Source organism: Chionomys nivalis, chromosome 9 (genome assembly GCF_950005125.1).
Source record: "Chionomys nivalis chromosome 9, mChiNiv1.1, whole genome shotgun sequence".
Taxonomy (NCBI): Eukaryota; Metazoa; Chordata; class Mammalia; order Rodentia; family Cricetidae; genus Chionomys; species Chionomys nivalis.
In genome coordinates this window covers 68369163-68387575 of record NC_080094.1, presented here as the reverse complement: position 1 = coordinate 68387575, position 18413 = coordinate 68369163, and the positions used below count along the sequence as shown (strand labels likewise).

The window sequence follows — 18413 nt, the reverse complement described above, 5'->3', positions numbered from 1 at the left end:
GAACACAGTTTGTGTGTTGTTATTTTGGGTAAAGCTAGCCGTGTGGGAACCGGGCAAGAAACTAGAGGCAAGAGTTGGTGGGGAGGCTATGGAGGGGTGCTGCTTACTGGCTTGCTCCATGTGACTTGCTTAGCCTGCTTTCTTATAGAACCCAGGACCACCATCTCAAGGATGGTACCACCCACAGTGGAAAGGGGCCTCCTCTATTAATCACTAATAAAGAAAATGCCTTATAGCCCAGTCTTAATTAATAGCATTTTCTTAATTGAGGTTCCCTCCTCTCCGATGACTTTAGCTTGTGTCAAGTTGATATAAAACTATCTAGCATAGGTGACACCTGGATTTCTATTTTTCTTTTTTGCCAATAATTTCTGATACAGCAACCCATTATGTCACACTATATACTCGTTTTGAGCACATTAGAATATATACTACCACTAGAAAACTTTAAATAAATGGAGCTAACTGGGCTTATTTTGACATTTTTAATTAGAGTTCTTTTATTTAGTGGGTCTAATTATCACAATATTTTCGAGGTATTTATCACTGAAGATAGTAAAAGCTCATTCCTTTGGGTATCCATTGAGAAATGAAAGAGAAAAGCAAGGCTGAGAGAAGGAGGAAGGCAATTTGCATGAGTAACTGGAACTCTGATCTGTCACTCACAATTGCATCCCCAACAGTCATTCTCATAAAGAACGGCTTCACCCTCACCTTACTAAAACATTAGCATAGCGTTAAAAGTGATCAGAAAATTGTATGAATACAGTAATTTTAATCTTCAGCAATTTTATAATAAATCTTTATTTAAATAAATTTTAAAACCCTTGTACTCATTATAGCCCTAATCTCTTTTTTCCCAAAACAAGAGAAAGAGAAAAAACCCAAATTATAGCTTGACACTATAAGTTAAAGCCAAACAACCATACGTCTTAGCTCTTACCCTTCAAACTCTAGACAGCCATATTAGGCCCTAATACCCCCTTTCATCCACTTTGCCTCTCTTCCTCTGTCTCCTCTAGTCTTCCTTGAAGTAACTCCCAAAGACCTTCCAGACCAAGAGGCCATAGGCCTTAGAGTACACCTGCCTATAGTTCTGATCACCTGCTGGGGGTGGGAGACAATACTAGTTTTTAAGCCTCACTTCCTCCCATGTTTGAAAAAGGTGAGAAGCCTGCTTGTCTCCCAGACTTCACTTACATGTTGTCAATTATGCTTGTCACCCCAGAAAACAAAGCGAAATTTTAAAAATACAACAATAAGAATTAAATGTGGCCTAAGGATGAAGGCAATGCATCTGAGGAGTCTCCTCACAGGGTCTTTAAGGTTACCAGGAGTATGAAGACAGTGAGAGACAGATGAGAAGGTTAGGGCCTCCTTCTGCCATTCTGCAAGGCACCACACTTCCATCACAGTCCTAGAAAAGAGTTAAAGCTGGGAAGTCGATGGGAAAGTTGGAAATGGGTATGCCTTGTCTGTTCTTGAGGTACAATCAGCACTTTTTCTTCTACACATCTCCGCCATTCTGCTGTAACTGTTAAGGACTACCCTTATTCTGCCATGACTGGTAGTGACTACCACCATCACACGTTTACAGACTAGTCAGAGGGGTGGAGCTGTTCTTGGATAATCACAACACACAGAATCACAACTATACATTCAAAAACTTAGCAATGTACCATTAAAGAAAAAGAAAATCCTAAGTTGATCTAGTAAAACAAAAAAGGAAGAACACCCCTTCCTCCTAAATACATTGTTCTCATCTCAAGCTCCCCAAAGTAGATATATTTTCTACACATTTTTAAAAGATAACGAATTAAGTGTATTTAGTAACATAATTAATACATTTTAAACAGGACTTTATGTTTCACTTGCAAAAGCTGATTGAGAAAATATCAAGTGGTGTTACTGAAATGAGTAAGAACTTGAAATACCGCTTTGTGGTCAAGTGGCTAGATTACAAGTAATCCTCCAGGGCAGGGTCCAGCTTATTATCATTTGTGCACTTAGAAGAAATAATTAAAGTTGATAGGTGTGGTGGCTACGATCCCAGCTACCAAGATGCTGTGATGAGAGGATCATGAATTCAAGATAAGGTTATATGATAGGGCAAGATACTGTTTCAAAAACAAGATGCACACAGTAATAATAATAAAAATTAAAAGTAGCACTATAAAAATCAGGTATAAATTTGCTTTGATTTTTATTATATATTTTTGAGACAGGCTGTCATGTAGTCCTAGCATGCTTTGAATTCCTAATCCTCTTGCTTCTATCTTCTAAGTGCTGGGATTATAGGAGCATACCACCAGGCCTGGCTATAAACTCCTATTCCTCGTTTTCTGCTAACACTAAGCCTTAGAGTGTGGGCCTAGTTTATTGAGATATAATTCACATACCTATGGCTTACCCTTTTAAGTCGTCCAATTCATTGTGTTCTAAGATGTTGAACAGAGCTGCACACTGTCACTATTAGTTCAGAACATCTTCGTCATATCTAAAGGAAACCCTCTGCTCATCGGTAGTCTTCCTCATTCCTGTGTCGTGTCATCATCGTGTCCGTGCCCTCCCCAGGACAGGAATTACACACACACACACACATGCATACGCACACGCACACACACTAGCAAACACGCATATACTAATTAACCAAAAAGAAGACTTGTGATTTGTACAGGATTATTAAGAATAGCATTTTGATTTTACTTCTAATAGATTCTAACATCTATCATCCTCCCAGGGCCCACAGAATGAGCCTTGGCATGAGGCTCCAGTGTGATGACTTGGCCACGCTGACAGATAAGATGAACACAGATGTACCTCTATATCCCCTTGGCTGCTGGAACCTCTGCTGCATCAGCCTCCAATAAAGCCGTATTAACAGCAGGAATGTTTAAGACATTACTTGGTCTACTTGACAGACGGCAGAACGTTTGCAGTACATCAGGACAACATGAATAGCTAAATTGAGGGCCAAATCAGAGCCTCTTTTTGAGATTGGTTACTGTCGCTCTAACAAGGAGCAAAAGAGGAAGAGAAAAGAAAAGAGAGATTAAGAGGAAGTGGGGGTAGGACAAGCAGGAACAGCAGACAGAGGAAGGGGAAGAGAAGGCTTTTAAAGAAAAGGAGAGCTGGGTAAGAGGATGGAAAGAGGAAACGGGCATGTCAGGAGAAAAGAGGGCAGGGGCTGAAGAGTAGAGCTCGCAACATTCATGGTGTGGATGTTTTTCAAAAGAAGCATGATGAGGTGGGGTTGGGGGGACTAAATGCACAACGAAGGGAAACTCAGAAGTAGAAGGGCTGACCTCTGCTCTACACTTTGAACAGCCACATTTACAGTCTAAAGAAAACCCGGGCCTCCAGTTTCCGCCAATGGCCATCACCAGAGCACTGCTGGCTCCACCTTTCTCGGGATTCGGGAAAGACTTTTATTTCAGTTTTTGTATAATTAAGGACTTGAACAACTTCCACCAAGATAAAGTCAGCCCTGAGAAGTAAAGAGGGGTAAGAGTGGTGTCATTCGGACAGTGACACCCCAGGGCGGCTCTCCTATAGCGACCTGCAGCTCGTGGTGGCCACCAAGGCATCTGGTACTAATTAGGTGGGTGCTCTGTCAGCGCTCTCCTGCTCTTCTGTTAACTCACCATTCCGCCATATTATTGAAATGAGCACACTGGCTTCAATTCCCCCAGGTGCTTCACCCTTGAGAAAGAAATGTGGTGAACGAATTCCGCCTTTCTCGTCTGAATCAGCTCTAAACACCTTTCTATTTCTTTGAAGAAATGTTTTTGTGGAGCTAAAATGTACAGTGTCCTTAAATATAATCTCTGACTATTTAATCAGATTATAATCAGATTCTGATTATTTATAGGCCTTCAGAAGCTATCATGAAAATGAAATATACATAATAAGCACTGGCATTTTAATACACATATATTCAAACTTGTTGTGGAATTAAAGACACATAAGACTTGGGTGCTTGTGACCATACTTAATCCTTTCCACCCAATGAGAGAAATGCACTTAAAATGAAACTCAGTACCCAGACAGGTGACCATAATATGGACAGAAACCCATGAGAACAAGCAGAGCACTTGGAGCTTCTTAGGACATACCCTCCGAGATCACGTCTGGCTTCATTATTGCAACCAGAGTTCTCACAAGGCAGCCATCAAACAGCAGGGGGAAGAGCTGCTAAGACTCTGTAGGAGTGATTCTCTAATCAGCATGAGTACAGGTTAGAGAGGGATCCTCACCGATTAACATGGCGTGTCTTGCTTTCTTCATTTCTATGAAATTTACTTGCTTCAGATAAGATTATGTTACAAAACGTTATGTATGATAGAACTACAAAGATGTCCTTTATACTTTTATACCACATTAACATTACGAAAGCTTAAAGAAAAAAAATCCAAAGGTAAAGTCAAGTCTAACACACTGCTGCCACCTAATGCTAAGTAAAATATTGCCTAAAGAAAATCAACAATTCATTGTTTTGTCTAACAGTCAACAAAAACGTGTTCCTTTTTTTTTTTTTATTATTAAAGCCTAATTTTTCAAGGTTTTGTGGCTTAGAGAAAATATAATCTATGTTAAGGCTACCAACCCAAAGATGTGATTATCCATCAAAAAATACTTATTTGCCACCTCACTACAACACAGATACTGCACCAGTCATGTGGATATTTAAGACAATGAGAGGATTCCTGTCCTAAGGGTCTCACTTTCTCCTGGAAGAAATAGACATGGCAATGATCAAATTATACAGCAACAGTTAAGATGGGGCATGAAAAGACTGCTCACTTTGGCAGGAGGGCTTTGAAATAAGGGCGACACTGACCGACACCCAAGGAATGAAGACAAGTCAGCCTTGGGAGGACACAGAAGAGTGGAGAAAAGCAACATCCCGGGCATAGAGAAACCACAAATACAGTAAGACTGCCATCAGAGTTATAAACAGAACTGCCAGGCAGGCAGAGCAGGAGTAAGATCAAGACAGAGCATCTGAGAACACTAAGGCATACCTCCATTCAAAACTCCACATTATCTGCAGGATAGAATAGAGCTATCCCAAGGATGGGTGGGGGGGCGCGTGACACCTGGCTTTCTGACCACAGGTTAGATAAACCATAGGTTCATAACTGCCACAGGCCAAGTCACTTCACTTGCTGGTCTTGGGTTTACAGGGGTAAACAACCTAACATAGTCACTGAGTCTGAGAAGAAAAACGAAAAATAGAGAACAATGATACCATGGTGCAGAGTAGTCAAAAAGCCAACTGCTCCTTGAGATTCTGCTGTAAAGAATGCAAGGAGTTAGGGCCACCAAGGATAGAAAAGTGAATGGAAAGGACCTCTGCCTTGGGAGACTTCGCTTTGGCTGACATAGTCACACGCATAGGTCATGCTCAGCAGAACTCTAGTAAGGTTAGAGCTTACCAGAAGACCATAGAAGATGAGAGAGTTTTTGACTAAGGGACATCTTCAGATTTGTATCAGAATTGTACCTTACCAGAAGGTGCACCTCCTACCATTGAAGAGTGGGCAAGAATGGGGAGAGAAGTTTCCAATAGCAATGATGGCAGGTGACATTATTCAAATCAATGTCCTGATAACCACAGAACTCAGATAAAATTCGGACATTTATTTATTCCAAAACAAAGTATTAAGTTGCATTTGGTATTTTCAAACCAAAATTGTTTGAATTTGAATTGTCTCCTCTTTTCACTCTTACCCTGCCTGCTTTACACTCTTCCTCCAACCATAGCAGCCTCATGACTACTTTTAGTCCACCTGCCTTACCCTCTCTCCTCCTTCCTAATATTATTTGTGATAGAAATACTTGCATAACCAGGACCCCCTTCTCCTTCTCCCCGCCACATTCACACAGAACTAGGATCCATATAATCCATAAATGAAAAAGAATAGAAGGTATTTGTCTTTCTGAATATGTGTCACCTTACATTTCTAATCCATCCATTTTTTTCAGCAAATTTTATCATTTCATTTTTTACAGCACAGTAAAATTCCACTATGTGTATGTTTCACACTTTTATTATCTATTGTTAATTATAGCATCTGTTATCATTTGCTCTTGTGATGTTAGACCTTCTAATTACAGTTAGGGGGTTTCAAAGTAGTTTTAATGTGCAAGCCCTTGATGGCTAAGAACATTGAAAACTTTTTAAAATACTGCTTTATGTCAACTTGACACAAGCTAAAGTTATCTCAAAGGATGGCGTCCTCAATTAGGAAATATCTCCATAAGATCAGGCTGCAAGCAGGCCTTTAAGGTATTTCTTAATTAGTAATTGATGGGGGAGGGCCCAGTCCAATGTGGATGGTGCCATCCCTGGGCTGGTGGTCCTGAATTATACAAGAAAACAGGCTGAACAAGAAATGAAGAGCAAGCCAGTAAGCAACAGCCCTCTGTGGCCTCTGCACCAGCTCCTGTCTTTAAGTTCTTGCCCTGTTTGAGTTCCTGTCCTGAATTCCTTTGATGATGAACAGTGATGTGGAAGTGTAAGCCAAATATACCCTTTGTTTCTTGATCATGGTGTTTCATTGCAACAACTGAAATCCTAGCTAAGACACTGACTAACCATATTGTCTATCTGTCTGTATTTCTTTCTCCCCACTCCACCACCCCCCCCCCTTTTTGAGAACTGTCCTGTTTCTTAATAGGAAGTTTTGTGTTTGAAGAGTTTAACTTTTGCAGCTCTAGGTATGTTCCAGATAGTAATCCTTTGTTTAAAGTATAGGTATGTGATGGTGTGGAAGAAAAATGGCCCCCATAGGCCCCAAGGCCCTAGCAGGAGTGTGGCTTTGTTGGAGGAAGTGTGTCACTGTGTGGGTGTGCTTTGGGGGCTATGCTTAAGCTACACCCATATGGGACACAGTCGCTTCTGCTGCCTGTGAATCAAGATGTAGAGCTCTCAGCTCCTTCTCCGGCATCATGTCTGCCTGCGTGCCACAATGACAATAATGGACTAATAAACCTCTGACTGTAAGTCACCCTCAATTAAATGTTTTCCCTTATAAGAGTTGCCATGGTCATAGTGTTTTTTTTTAATTGAAAAAAAAAATTTCCGCCGCCTCCCAGCCTCCCATTTCCCTCCCCCTCCTCCCCCTCCTCTCCCCCTCTCCCACTCCTTTCCCCCCTCCCTCTCAAGTCTGAAGAGTAGTCAGGGTTCCCTGCCCTGTGGAAAGTCCAAGGTCCTCCCCTCTCCATCCAGGTCTAGGAAGGTGAGCATCCAAACTGGCTAGGCTCCCACAAAGCCAGAACATGAAGTAGGATCAAAACCCAGTGCCATTGTCCTTGGCTTCTCATCAACCCTCATTGTCTGCCATGTTCAGAGAGTCCGGTTTTATCCCATTCTTTTTCAGTCACAATCCAGCTGGTCTTGGTGAGCTCCCAATAGATCAGCCCCACTGTCTCAATGGGTGGGTGTACCCCTCACGGTCCTGACTTCCCTGCTCATGTTCTCCCTCCTTCTGCTCCTCATTGGGACCTTGGGAGCTCGTTCCGGTGCTCCAATGTGGGTCTCTGTCTCTATCTCCATCCATCGCCAGATGAAGGTTCTATGGTGATATGCAAAATATTCATCAGTATGGCTATAAGATAGGGCCATTTCAGGTTCCCTATCCTCAGCTGCCCAAGGAACTAACTGGGGACATCGCCCTGGGCACCTGGGAGCCCCTCTAGGTTCAAGTCTCTTGCCAACCCTAAGATGGCTCCCTTAATTAAGATAAGTGAACACCAATGATAGCCTTTGCTGGAGAGGTTGTGGAGGAAGGGGTACCCTCATCCATTGCTGGTGGGAATGCAAACTTGTGCAACCACTTTGGAAATCAGTGTGGCGGTTTCTCAGGAAATTCGGGATCAACCTACCCCAGGACCCAGCAATACCACTATTGGGAATATACCCAAGAGATGCCCTATCATATTACAGAACCATTTGTTCAATTATATTCATAGCAGCATTATTTGTAATACCCAAACCTGGAAACAACCTAGATGTCCTTCAATGGAAGAATGGATGAAGAAAGTGTGGAATATATACACATTAGAGTACTACTCAGTGGTAAAAAACAATGACTTCTCGAATTTTGCATGCAAATGGATGGGAATAGAAAACACTATCCTTAGTGAGGTAACCCAGACCCAAAAAGATGAACATGGGATGTACTCACTCATAATTGGTTTCTAGCCATAAATAAAGGTCATTGAGTCTATAATTTGTGATCCTAAAGAAGCTAAATGAGAAGGTGAACCCAAAGAAAAACATATAGTTATCCTCCTGGATATGGGAAGTAGACAAGATTGCCGGGCAAAAAATTGGGATCTTGGGGTTGGGGTGGGATGGGGGTAGGGAGAGATGGGGAGAGAAAAGTGAGAAGGGGAGGATGGGGGGAACTTGGGGAAACGGGATGATTGGGATAAAGGAAGGGTGGATAGGGGAGCAGGTCATAGTGTTTCTTAACTGCAATAAAATCCTAACTGAGACAGCAGCAAACATTTTCACTCAAAATAAGGCTTAAATATTAAACATATCAAATGATTGATAACACAGTCAGGCCAAAATTGCAGGGAAACAAACGAACAAGGCCAAGAATATAAGATGCTATGGTACTGCATCATCCAATCCCAAAGTCATCTTTGCAATGAACTTTGATTTTGGTAAGCTCTTTGACTCAAAATAGACACACTGAGGACAGACTAAGAGATAACTGATTAATGGAACAGAAAATGCAAAAGTTAAACCAGACATAGTGGAGTCATGAAACTCTGAAATCCCAGTCTTGGAAGGTAGATGTGTGAGGATTAGAAGTTCATGTTTTATGAATACAACCTGCTATGCTGTGATATAAGGAGAAAATACTTGGTCTCTGGGAGGGGGAGGGAAAAGAGAGGTGGGGAGGAGGCGGAAATTTTTAATTAAAAAGGATTTAATAAAAAAAAGTAAAAAGAAAAAAAATACTTGGTCTCTACCTTGGTTTCAAGTACATAGCTCATAAAACCCTTGCAAGCCAGCAGTGAAAACAGACAGATAACAAATATGTACCTGTGATAATGCATTACCTCTCAATACCCCACCTCTCAACACTCAGAATTAGAGATTATCTCCACACCACTAGAGCCAACCATGACACCAAGTATCCTCTCCTCCACCCTATTAGAGATTCAACTCCCTGTCATACTAAAGTTGATTCTCAAACTGTGTACAGTCTTCCACAATCAAGGCCCCTGATCACAGCAACACAGGTAGGCACACACTCTCCTGTAAGTCCCTTTGACCAACATTCACAAGGCATTCATCAAGGCCACAGTCACAGTAGGGGTAAGAACAGTGCTGTCCTGACCTGTCCTACAAGGACAGTTCTAGTCTGGAAAGTGCAGGAGAACTGTCTGTATTCTGTCAATCATGTTTTAAATAAACGCTGATTGGCCAGGCAGGAAGTATAGGCGGGAAAACCGACAGGAAGTAGAGGGGGCAATGAGAACAGGAGAATTCTGGGAAGGAGGAAGCCCATTCCTCCAAGTCCAGCCCCAGACCACTGAAGAAGCAGGATGTGATCTACCCAGCTGAAAAAGGTACTGAGCCATATGGCTAACATAGATAAGAATAATGGGCTGGTATACATTATAAGAGCTAATAAGAAGCCTGAGCTAGTGGGCCAATCAGTTTATAAGTAATATGATTTTCTCTGGGACTAAGTGGCTGGAGAACCGGGCGGGACAGAAACCCCAACTAGCGTAGCTCTCATTACTACACATCCTGATTGTTTTCCTAGGCCCTCCATAACAACTTAGTTCCTGTTCTAAGTTTCTCTTAATGCCCAACTATCTGGACTAAAACAAGATCACTTCCTCTGTAATGTACTCGGTAAGCATGGTTAAAGAGTTGTTCTTAGCTCTTTACACCAATGTGGTAATTCCCTTCTGATGCACCATCGGTACCCTTTCTAACTGCTCTTTCAAAACACAAAATGTAATATATATAAAGCTTAATGATGATCTATACATAATTAGTTATAATCAAGAAAGCCTCTGAATAAATACATAAATAGAAAATTATATTTTATATCCTTCCACCACTAATAGCATCATCAATACTCTAGTCTCAAGTGATACAAATTTTCCTTAAGATTTTGGGACATGCTCCAAGAGTAGCATGTAATTTTCTAGTAATTCTTTTCCAATTGAAAGACATCCTGTAATATTATCAGCATCAATGAGAAGGGAGCCCATTTTTCATTTTAATAAAGTTTTATCTTCAGAAAATTGCTATATTTACATGCAATACAGGATAACATAACTTATTTCCAGACCCTAGATGATTTTAAAGCAATAGGTTATTATTAAAACTGTTACTTATAGGAAATGAAAACACAGTTTAGACTTGATTTTCAAGGAGATGAAGTAATCACATAAATAAACATTAATAAAACACTGCTAGGAAATTTGATTGTTTTATTTTGTATATAAAACTATTTCCAGTATCAGAACCTTGAAAAGCACTACATTCACAAAAACTAATAACAGGAAACAGCACTTACGAAATCAGCATGACTTGTAAACTTAGCAGCCTGCGATTTAGCAATATTTTATCCCAACAATTATGTAGGAGGTGTTAAATTCAGAGTCTTCTAAATTTGGAAAAAGTACATGTAATAAATGGTCTTTTATAAAATTATACAGAATGGTATTAGTTCATTGAAACTTTATTCTCAGCTACTCTGTGAGATTGCTGAAAAGCAAAGATTGAGAAGAGCCATTGAAAAGCTTGTTTATGTAACAACAAAACAGACCTAAGAACCGTGATAATCTGTTTCCCTTATGACTTTCTTAAACATATCTGAAACTGTGAACTTACCATAAAAATAAAGAAAATAAATTTCACTCCATAAACTATACACAATCTATATTCTTTTGAAAGTAAAAGAGTAGCAATTAGTCTGGTCTTATGTTCTACCTTACTGACCATAAGATGTTGTATAGAAACCCAGAAAAATGAAAAGTCTGTCTTTAAGCAACAGTAAACACTTTGGCAATTTTGGGAGAAACTGTGATACAATGGGAAAGAGTGCAAAACTGGAAAATATGTAAACATGCTTAGATTTTTAATCTCCATTGATTCTGTTTCTCACCAGCTAGTTGCACTTAGGTTTTAGATTTCTCAACTATAAACACGCTACAAAAACAACTACATGCATCCTTGCTTCTTTTTCTTTTTTGAGACAGGGTTTCTCCACGTGTAGCCCTGGATATTCTGTAACTCTCTCTGTAGACCAGACTTGCTGCAGAATATCTATACACTGTGTGAAGATCTGTTGCTGTGATTGAACTGGTGTAATAAAAAGCTGAACAGAAGAGGATAGGTAGGATTTCTGGGGAGAGAAAGGAAGAGAAGAAGGAATCTGGGTGTGCAGGATATGCCAGGGAGACACTGATGAGGTCAGACATAACATACAGAGTAAAGATTACCAAGCCACACATAATCTACCAAGCATAGATTAATAGAAGCAGGTTGAGTTATTAGAGATAGTTGGGGAAAAGCCTACGCTAAGGCCAAACTTTCATATTAATAAGACTCTGTGTCATTATTTGTGGGCTGGTGGTACCACAAAAAAGTACTGATATAAATGGTGCCCAGTGACTAACCACACAATATACACATAAGGCCTGAGAAAGCTTTCTGAGGCCCATGGTCTCTTTGGTAGGCTTGGTGCTTGGGTTAAACAGAGGTGCAGCTCTTGAAGAGACCCTCCTACTGAGCATGTGAATAGAGTTCATGAGCAGTGGGCAGTGTGATACTTGGTAGTAGGAGACTCATCAGCTTCCCAGAGATGAGTAATTTGGCCCTGGGTTGGTACCCATCAACGTGAGGTTAGGCTCTTACAGAACTGAGGGAACAGAACCATTCACCAGTGTACCATATGCTAAGCGGACCTGTGTGGTGGAAGTTTAGCAGCTTAAGGTTTGGTTCACAGAATCTTAGAAGGCTGCAGATGTAGAAAGGTCAGGCAAAGACTGAGACAACCTCTAAAGAGATATAGTACTCTTAAAACATGTTTTGATGCTGAAGAAAGAAGATAGGTATAGACAGTCATAAAAAATAAAGAAATAAAATGTAGACTTTAAATAATAAAGTCTTTAAAGAGAGAGTAAAGTAATATAAAAGAAAAAAATCCAGATAAAGATGGGAAATACACATGGTGTCTGGAACTTGTATGGTACTTTGATGACTCTAAATGTTTTAAAAACTAAAAATACAATAGCTGCTGAAAGACACTGGACTATGAGAATTAATAAATTAAACCAATCTATATCATTTTAACATGTCTTAACTTCAGAATAAAAGTCAAAAGATACATTGTATTGGGAGAGAAGTTTTGCTTTTTGTTTCTTGTGGATTTCTTCAAAGTTAATAAAGACAAGACTTGATTGGGGGAGACCTCCTGTGAATCTTGGCAACAGACACAAAGAGAAAAGCTACAAGAAAGGTGACATATATGCTAATCCCTCTACATGAGTACAGCTCTGAGATTGGAGGAGACATGATAAATCTGTGGGCTACAGATTCCTCATGACTTATTACATGCTACCCTTTCATACGGCATGGATAAAGGTTGGGCTACAGATTCCTCATGACTTATTACATGCCACCCTTTCATATGGCATGGATAAAGGTTTGGCTACACAGTCCAAACAGACTCATAAAATTGAAAGACATCTTTTACCTGTTCAAACATAGAACAAAAAAAATCACCTTTAGCTGACTTGTACACATCGTACATTCCACACTTGTGTTAACGCAGATATGTATGCTATCTTTAAAAGTTTGTACATTTTCAGAACAAAAGACTAGACGTGAATAAAGACAAGAGAAGTAACCCAAGTGATCCAGCCTCTCAGAATGCCTCTGTTACAGTTTCCTCAAAAACTACATCCAGAAAAACTTCAAAGCTACTAGCTGAGATGGTCCAGACTAACAGACTATTCCAGCCAAGGCTTCATATAAGTTCTACACTTTCCCAGCACACAGAGACTAAACAAAAAATAATACAGCTAGCTCTCCCAGGACTTGATCATTATCCCAATTTTCTGAGTCCCCTAAAGATGTCATTGCCTCCAGTCAGCAGCAAGCAGTCTAGAGAAAATGATGCTCACATTCCTGAGAGGTGGGGTAGGTGGTTTCTGGTCATTCTGTGGGTTATGGATATTTGTTATGGTGTAGGGTAACTGGTTGTAAAATGTTACAGGTTATGGTAAGGGGGAAAAAAACTAAGCAAGGGAAGTTGGATCTCTTTCTGAAAAGAAAAAGGGGATAGAGTATATTGATACAAATTTAAGGTTATTTTTGTTATAATATACTCTTATTTCTACTCTTGTTTAAGGTATTATGCATCTCACTTAAAAATGTAAAGTTATAGTCTTTGAAAACTATTTAGTATAATCAAGAAATGTAGGTTAGTAGTTAGTCATCTATAACAATCAAACTTAGTCATGTTAGGCATGTTTTCAAGGTTAAACAAGTATATTTAGATAGATAGGTGATCTTTAGACACCCCAGAGGAATACAGAATATAGATTTAAGATGTTTTAATGACATAAAGCTTTTCATAACAGTGAGATATGTCTGCTCCTGGCAGCACCAAAGTACTTCAAAAAAGGATGATGGGCATCAAAGAACCTCCATATGGACTTTACTTTCATTGTGGCAAAGTTAGCCACAAGACAAAGAAACTGCCCTTGCCTCGACTGCTGACAATACAACATCCAAACTGGACAAGAAGGATACAAAGGAAAGCAACTGTCAAACTTTGTCAAGACAAGATAGGACAGTCCTTCAAAATTTGGCAGCTACATGGCATCTGCCTCCTTTGGCAGCTAATGGCATCTCCTTGACTCCACCTAATCTCTCTATATATCTCTTCTTCTAGCCTGGATATATTCTGCCCTTCCTTAGGCCAAAACAGCTTTATTCATTAACCAATAACAGCAACACATATACAGAAGGACATCCTACATGAGTGCAGAGCATACAACTTCCAAAACTACAGAAATGACAAAAATAGCTGGCTTCCTGGACAGTCGCCCAAAGTTCCTCTGCAACATTAGGGCATCCATCTTCGGCCTACAGGCCTAATGTATCTGAAAGACTTTTTTAGTGAAGCAGGAATTTTGAAGGACTGCTGTATCTTGCCTTGGCAAAGAACCTCCACAAAGTTCTGAGAAAACTAGGATTTGGCTACCTTAGTAATAAACCAAAACAAAGTCTTACAATTGACTGCCACTTTTTAGCAAGGGAAAAGTTAGTGATGATCACGACAATAGCAATTGTGGGTATGGAAGAGGTAAAGCCTTCTGATGGAGGAGAGGAACTGGAGAATGTAGCAGAGACGTCTTTGGGGAACAGGTTTCCTACAGAGGTCAGAGAGGGAGCAAAAGCTCTGAAGCAAAAGAAGTGGGGTTAGGAATTTGACTACTTTTTAACAAAATGAGAGGAAAATTCAGCCCATTTCAATTCTGATAAGAACATTCCAGAAAACCAGCCAAATATCTTCAGTATCCTTACTATTAGCCTATTGGTAAAAGCATTGAGTTTTTGTTTTTCATAATTCATAATTCTTTTGCTTTTGTAAAATAGCTGAAAAAATAAGAAAGACAAGGCTTCTAGGAAGGCTGTAGAAGCCAAATCCAAAATGTAAAAGTTCCTTCCTCGGAGAGAAGTTCAGTTTTGAACTTTGGCAGAGCAATAACAGTAGGAGAAAACCACCAAGGCACAGGCAAAAGAAAAACTGAATATAAAAAAAGAAATAAAAACGACAGTAACATGACTGTTCCTAGGTACGGTAGAAGAGAATGTTTATTGCAGATGTGTGGGAAAGCATAGCCAGAGGCAGGGACATCTAGGAGATTCCGGAGCCATGTGAGGGGAGTGGGGAGGGAAAAGAGAGGGGAGAGATGGGAATCAGGTGCAGAAGCCAGGATGCCCAAAGGTACAAAGAGAACAGCTAACCAAAATGGTTAGATTATATAGGGAAGGCAGCCCAGTCCCCTGGGCTGGGGAGTTCAGAGTAGGGGATGGGGTGTGCCAGCCAGTTGAGTCCTATAACAGGCAAGGGCTGAGGGATTGAACCTGGTGGCCAGAGTCTGCTTAGATATGTTAAATAGGCACCTCAGCCATTTGTTACAGGTTTGAAACCTAACACAAACCATGTTCATTATCTTCTTGTCATGTGGCAAGAAGAAACGCATGGCACACAATAGAAAAAGAGCTCCCTTTTGTTGAAGTGATGGTTACGTTGGTATAAAATTGTCATTAATCTATAAGAGTTCACAACTGAAGGATGAGATAATGGTATATAAAATAAGTTATACTAATTCTACACACTGGCAGTCAATAACTGGAATGTAAAATTAGAAAAAGAATGACATTTACAATGAAACCAAATCATCAAGTTGGTAGGTATAAATCCAAAGGAATACTGTAAGATTTCTGCCCTAGTTCAGTCTTCTGTTGCTGTGATAAAACCCTCTGAACAAAAGCAACTGGGGAAGAAAGGGTTTATCTTATCTTACAACTTCCAGGTCATAAGCCATCATTGAGGGAAGAAATTGAGACAGAAACCATCCAGGAACCAGGAACACTGCTTGCTATCTGGATCTTTTACTCCCTCACTGGTTTATGTGTACATAGTAACACACAAGCACAATTTTAATGAAATAAAAATTTAAGAAATAACAGAAGCAAACAATAACAAACTTAAAAAGAATGAGGAAATTTCATATAATCCCCAGAAATACAGGCTAATGGAGAATTTAAAATGTTTTCAGGTAATGATGCTAGAGTAACTGCACCTACATCCTGAGGAAACACACAAGTGTAGTCACCAATTCAGCCTACAGGGGAGGCACAGCTCTATTAGTAAAGCAAACTATAAAGCTTCTAGAATAAGACAGAAGACTATTTCCATGGCATTAGAGAAGATATAGAAGTAATAAATATAAAACAACAAAACCAAAATGGACATATTTCATAAAAACAAAAACCGCTATACTGGGTGTATAGCTGAGTAGTGGATGGACATAGATTAGATACTCTATATTGTTAATGTGTCTGACAAATAGGGTCACATAAAGCCTTCTCATTGCTCAAGTAAAAGACAGCAGAACATAGAAGGATCTCCAGGTCCCTCCAGTCAATATCAAGCATAGTATTATCTAACATTGATGAGCATTAACTAAAGTATAAGGACGACTTAGTACAAGGAAATTTTTCAACAAAAAGGGTATTTTATTTTTCTGATTATCTTAAAAATTCCAAGGCAGAAGGTGCCTGGAGTTCATTTTTCTGAGATTTGGATATTAGCACATTTCTGATGGTGTCAGAATAAATACAGTTTCCCAATAAATACAGTTTGGGCAAAATATCAGAGATAATATTTGTCATAAACTAGACAAACAATGCTACATAAACAATGATTCTCGGCTCTTTTTGTAAACTCAACTAAATGGAGACCATTGCATGGTTACAGACCTTGGCTCACCAACATCAAACTATTACTGAATAAAGGAACAGGACAACTCAAAGGTTCTAGATAATTTTATGTTCCACTTTAATTTAAAAAAACAAATATTAGTAAAAAAACAATAGTCTTAAATTATCACTATACAATAGAAAACAATCTAAGCTATAAATAAAGGCTGCACGTACATGTTAAACACAAGCAAAATGAAGCAGCATTTTGATATAATAAATTCCAGCATGGAGAGGAAGAGGTAAGCACAAAACCCCACCCCTAGCTGAAGAGTTGCTGGAATTTGATAATTGCAGGTAGAGGAGGAGTCAGTTTTCTCTAAGGGTCTGGCTCCTGATAGGTAGACTTCAGGTAGACACTCCAGGGCAGGTCCCATACCCGAGAGTATTTGAGCAACACAAATGGAAGTCAGTGGACTGGGGGTGGGGGAAAAGAGAACTCGCATTTGGGTTGGTAGGGAGGTGGGGTTATATCGGGGGGGTAGCTGGAGGAAGGGGAATGGATATGATCAAAATTATATGAACTTCTCAAAGAATAAGAATATTACTTAAAAAGTTAATATTATATGCAAAACAAGCACAAATACCCGTGCAACAGCCAGTACACAGAAACTATTATCATTTTAATTATAATCAGTACAAAATTTCTTAGATTTTTATGTTCTTATTTGTACCAAGTCATCAAAGACCAGTGCACATTTTATATTTATAACACATTTACACACAGAACATTACACATTTCAAATACTCAACAGTGGTGGCTAGTGGTTGGTATATTTTAACATTTATCAAGTAAAAACTGTTTTAAACATTTTACATGGATTATTTCATTGAACACTAGCTGGGACAAACAGAAAAAAAGTGGTCCAAGTTCTTATAGTGATAGAGCCAGAGGATTCTACTGCAATCACCACCATGCTATCCCACACCTAATCAAAATCCTTTTTTCTCCACTATTAAATTTTCAACTGAACAAATAAATATCTAGATTCCTATTTACATAGATGTTTTGAAGCTTAAATTTTTGGCAATATTAAAAAAAAAAACCACACAAAACTTTTGCCCGCCATGATTTCCAATCTGGAAAAAAAAAAAAAAGGACTTACCAGTAATATGAGTTTCTGATACTTTTGTTTTAGGTCTGACACATGTGCAGACGGGTCTGCCCCCAGAATGCTGTACCAGTCCTTTTTGAGGGTCTGCTCGAAAGCCATCGCTGCCTTTGAAGTGAGCCTTCTCAGAAAAGCTGCAGCAGAAATGTTATTACAATTTATTACAATCGAGATAATGAAATATCCCTTCCTAAATTCTTTATTACTTGATTGAGTAAATTATGATCAAAATGCAAACCCAAGAAAGTTGATAGTTCCATTTAAAATGTCTCATAAATGCCATGTGTAAGGACAGCTACCAGGAAGTACAGAAAACCTGCTAGATATATGATATATGCTTATTTTTTAAATAAATTCACAGTGTCATAAAAAGAGAATTTAATATGAGCCTCGGTGATGGATGAATGGTAAAACTACCATAGAGGTGTTCACTAAAACCACTGGGGCTTATGGATAAAAAATTCGAATGCCAAAGAAATTGAAGTTGAGGGCATACATAGCCTCTGAATTTCCCCTGTTCACTGCTTCCAGAGTACATGTAAGGCCTCACGAAATGACAGCACGGGCTCAGGGAGAGGGCAGTCCTCCTGCTAGGGCAAAGATGCTGACAGACTGCAAGGACCTCGCTCCTGAAGCTGTGCACGCCAAGATGCCACAGTCCCTGCTTTAGAAACCAGTTCACCAATGACGCAGCCGGGTTGTCCGACTTGGAGTTTGGGGACCCGAGGCTTCCACAGTTCACCCTACCCAGCCAG

General features: G+C 39.6%; 1 protein-coding gene across 1 annotated transcript in view; it reads right to left on the bottom strand.

Moving 5' to 3' along the window:
* Positions 1 to 18413, bottom strand: part of Dnajc24 (DnaJ heat shock protein family (Hsp40) member C24) — a 40716-nt gene that overhangs the window by 22166 nt on the left and 137 nt on the right. Inside the window, exon 2 of the mRNA XM_057781582.1 lies at positions 17653 to 17792. Coding sequence (XP_057637565.1) covers positions 17653 to 17760 — 108 coding nt within the window. The 5' untranslated portion in view covers positions 17761 to 17792. The remainder of the gene's footprint in view (positions 1 to 17652; positions 17793 to 18413) is intronic.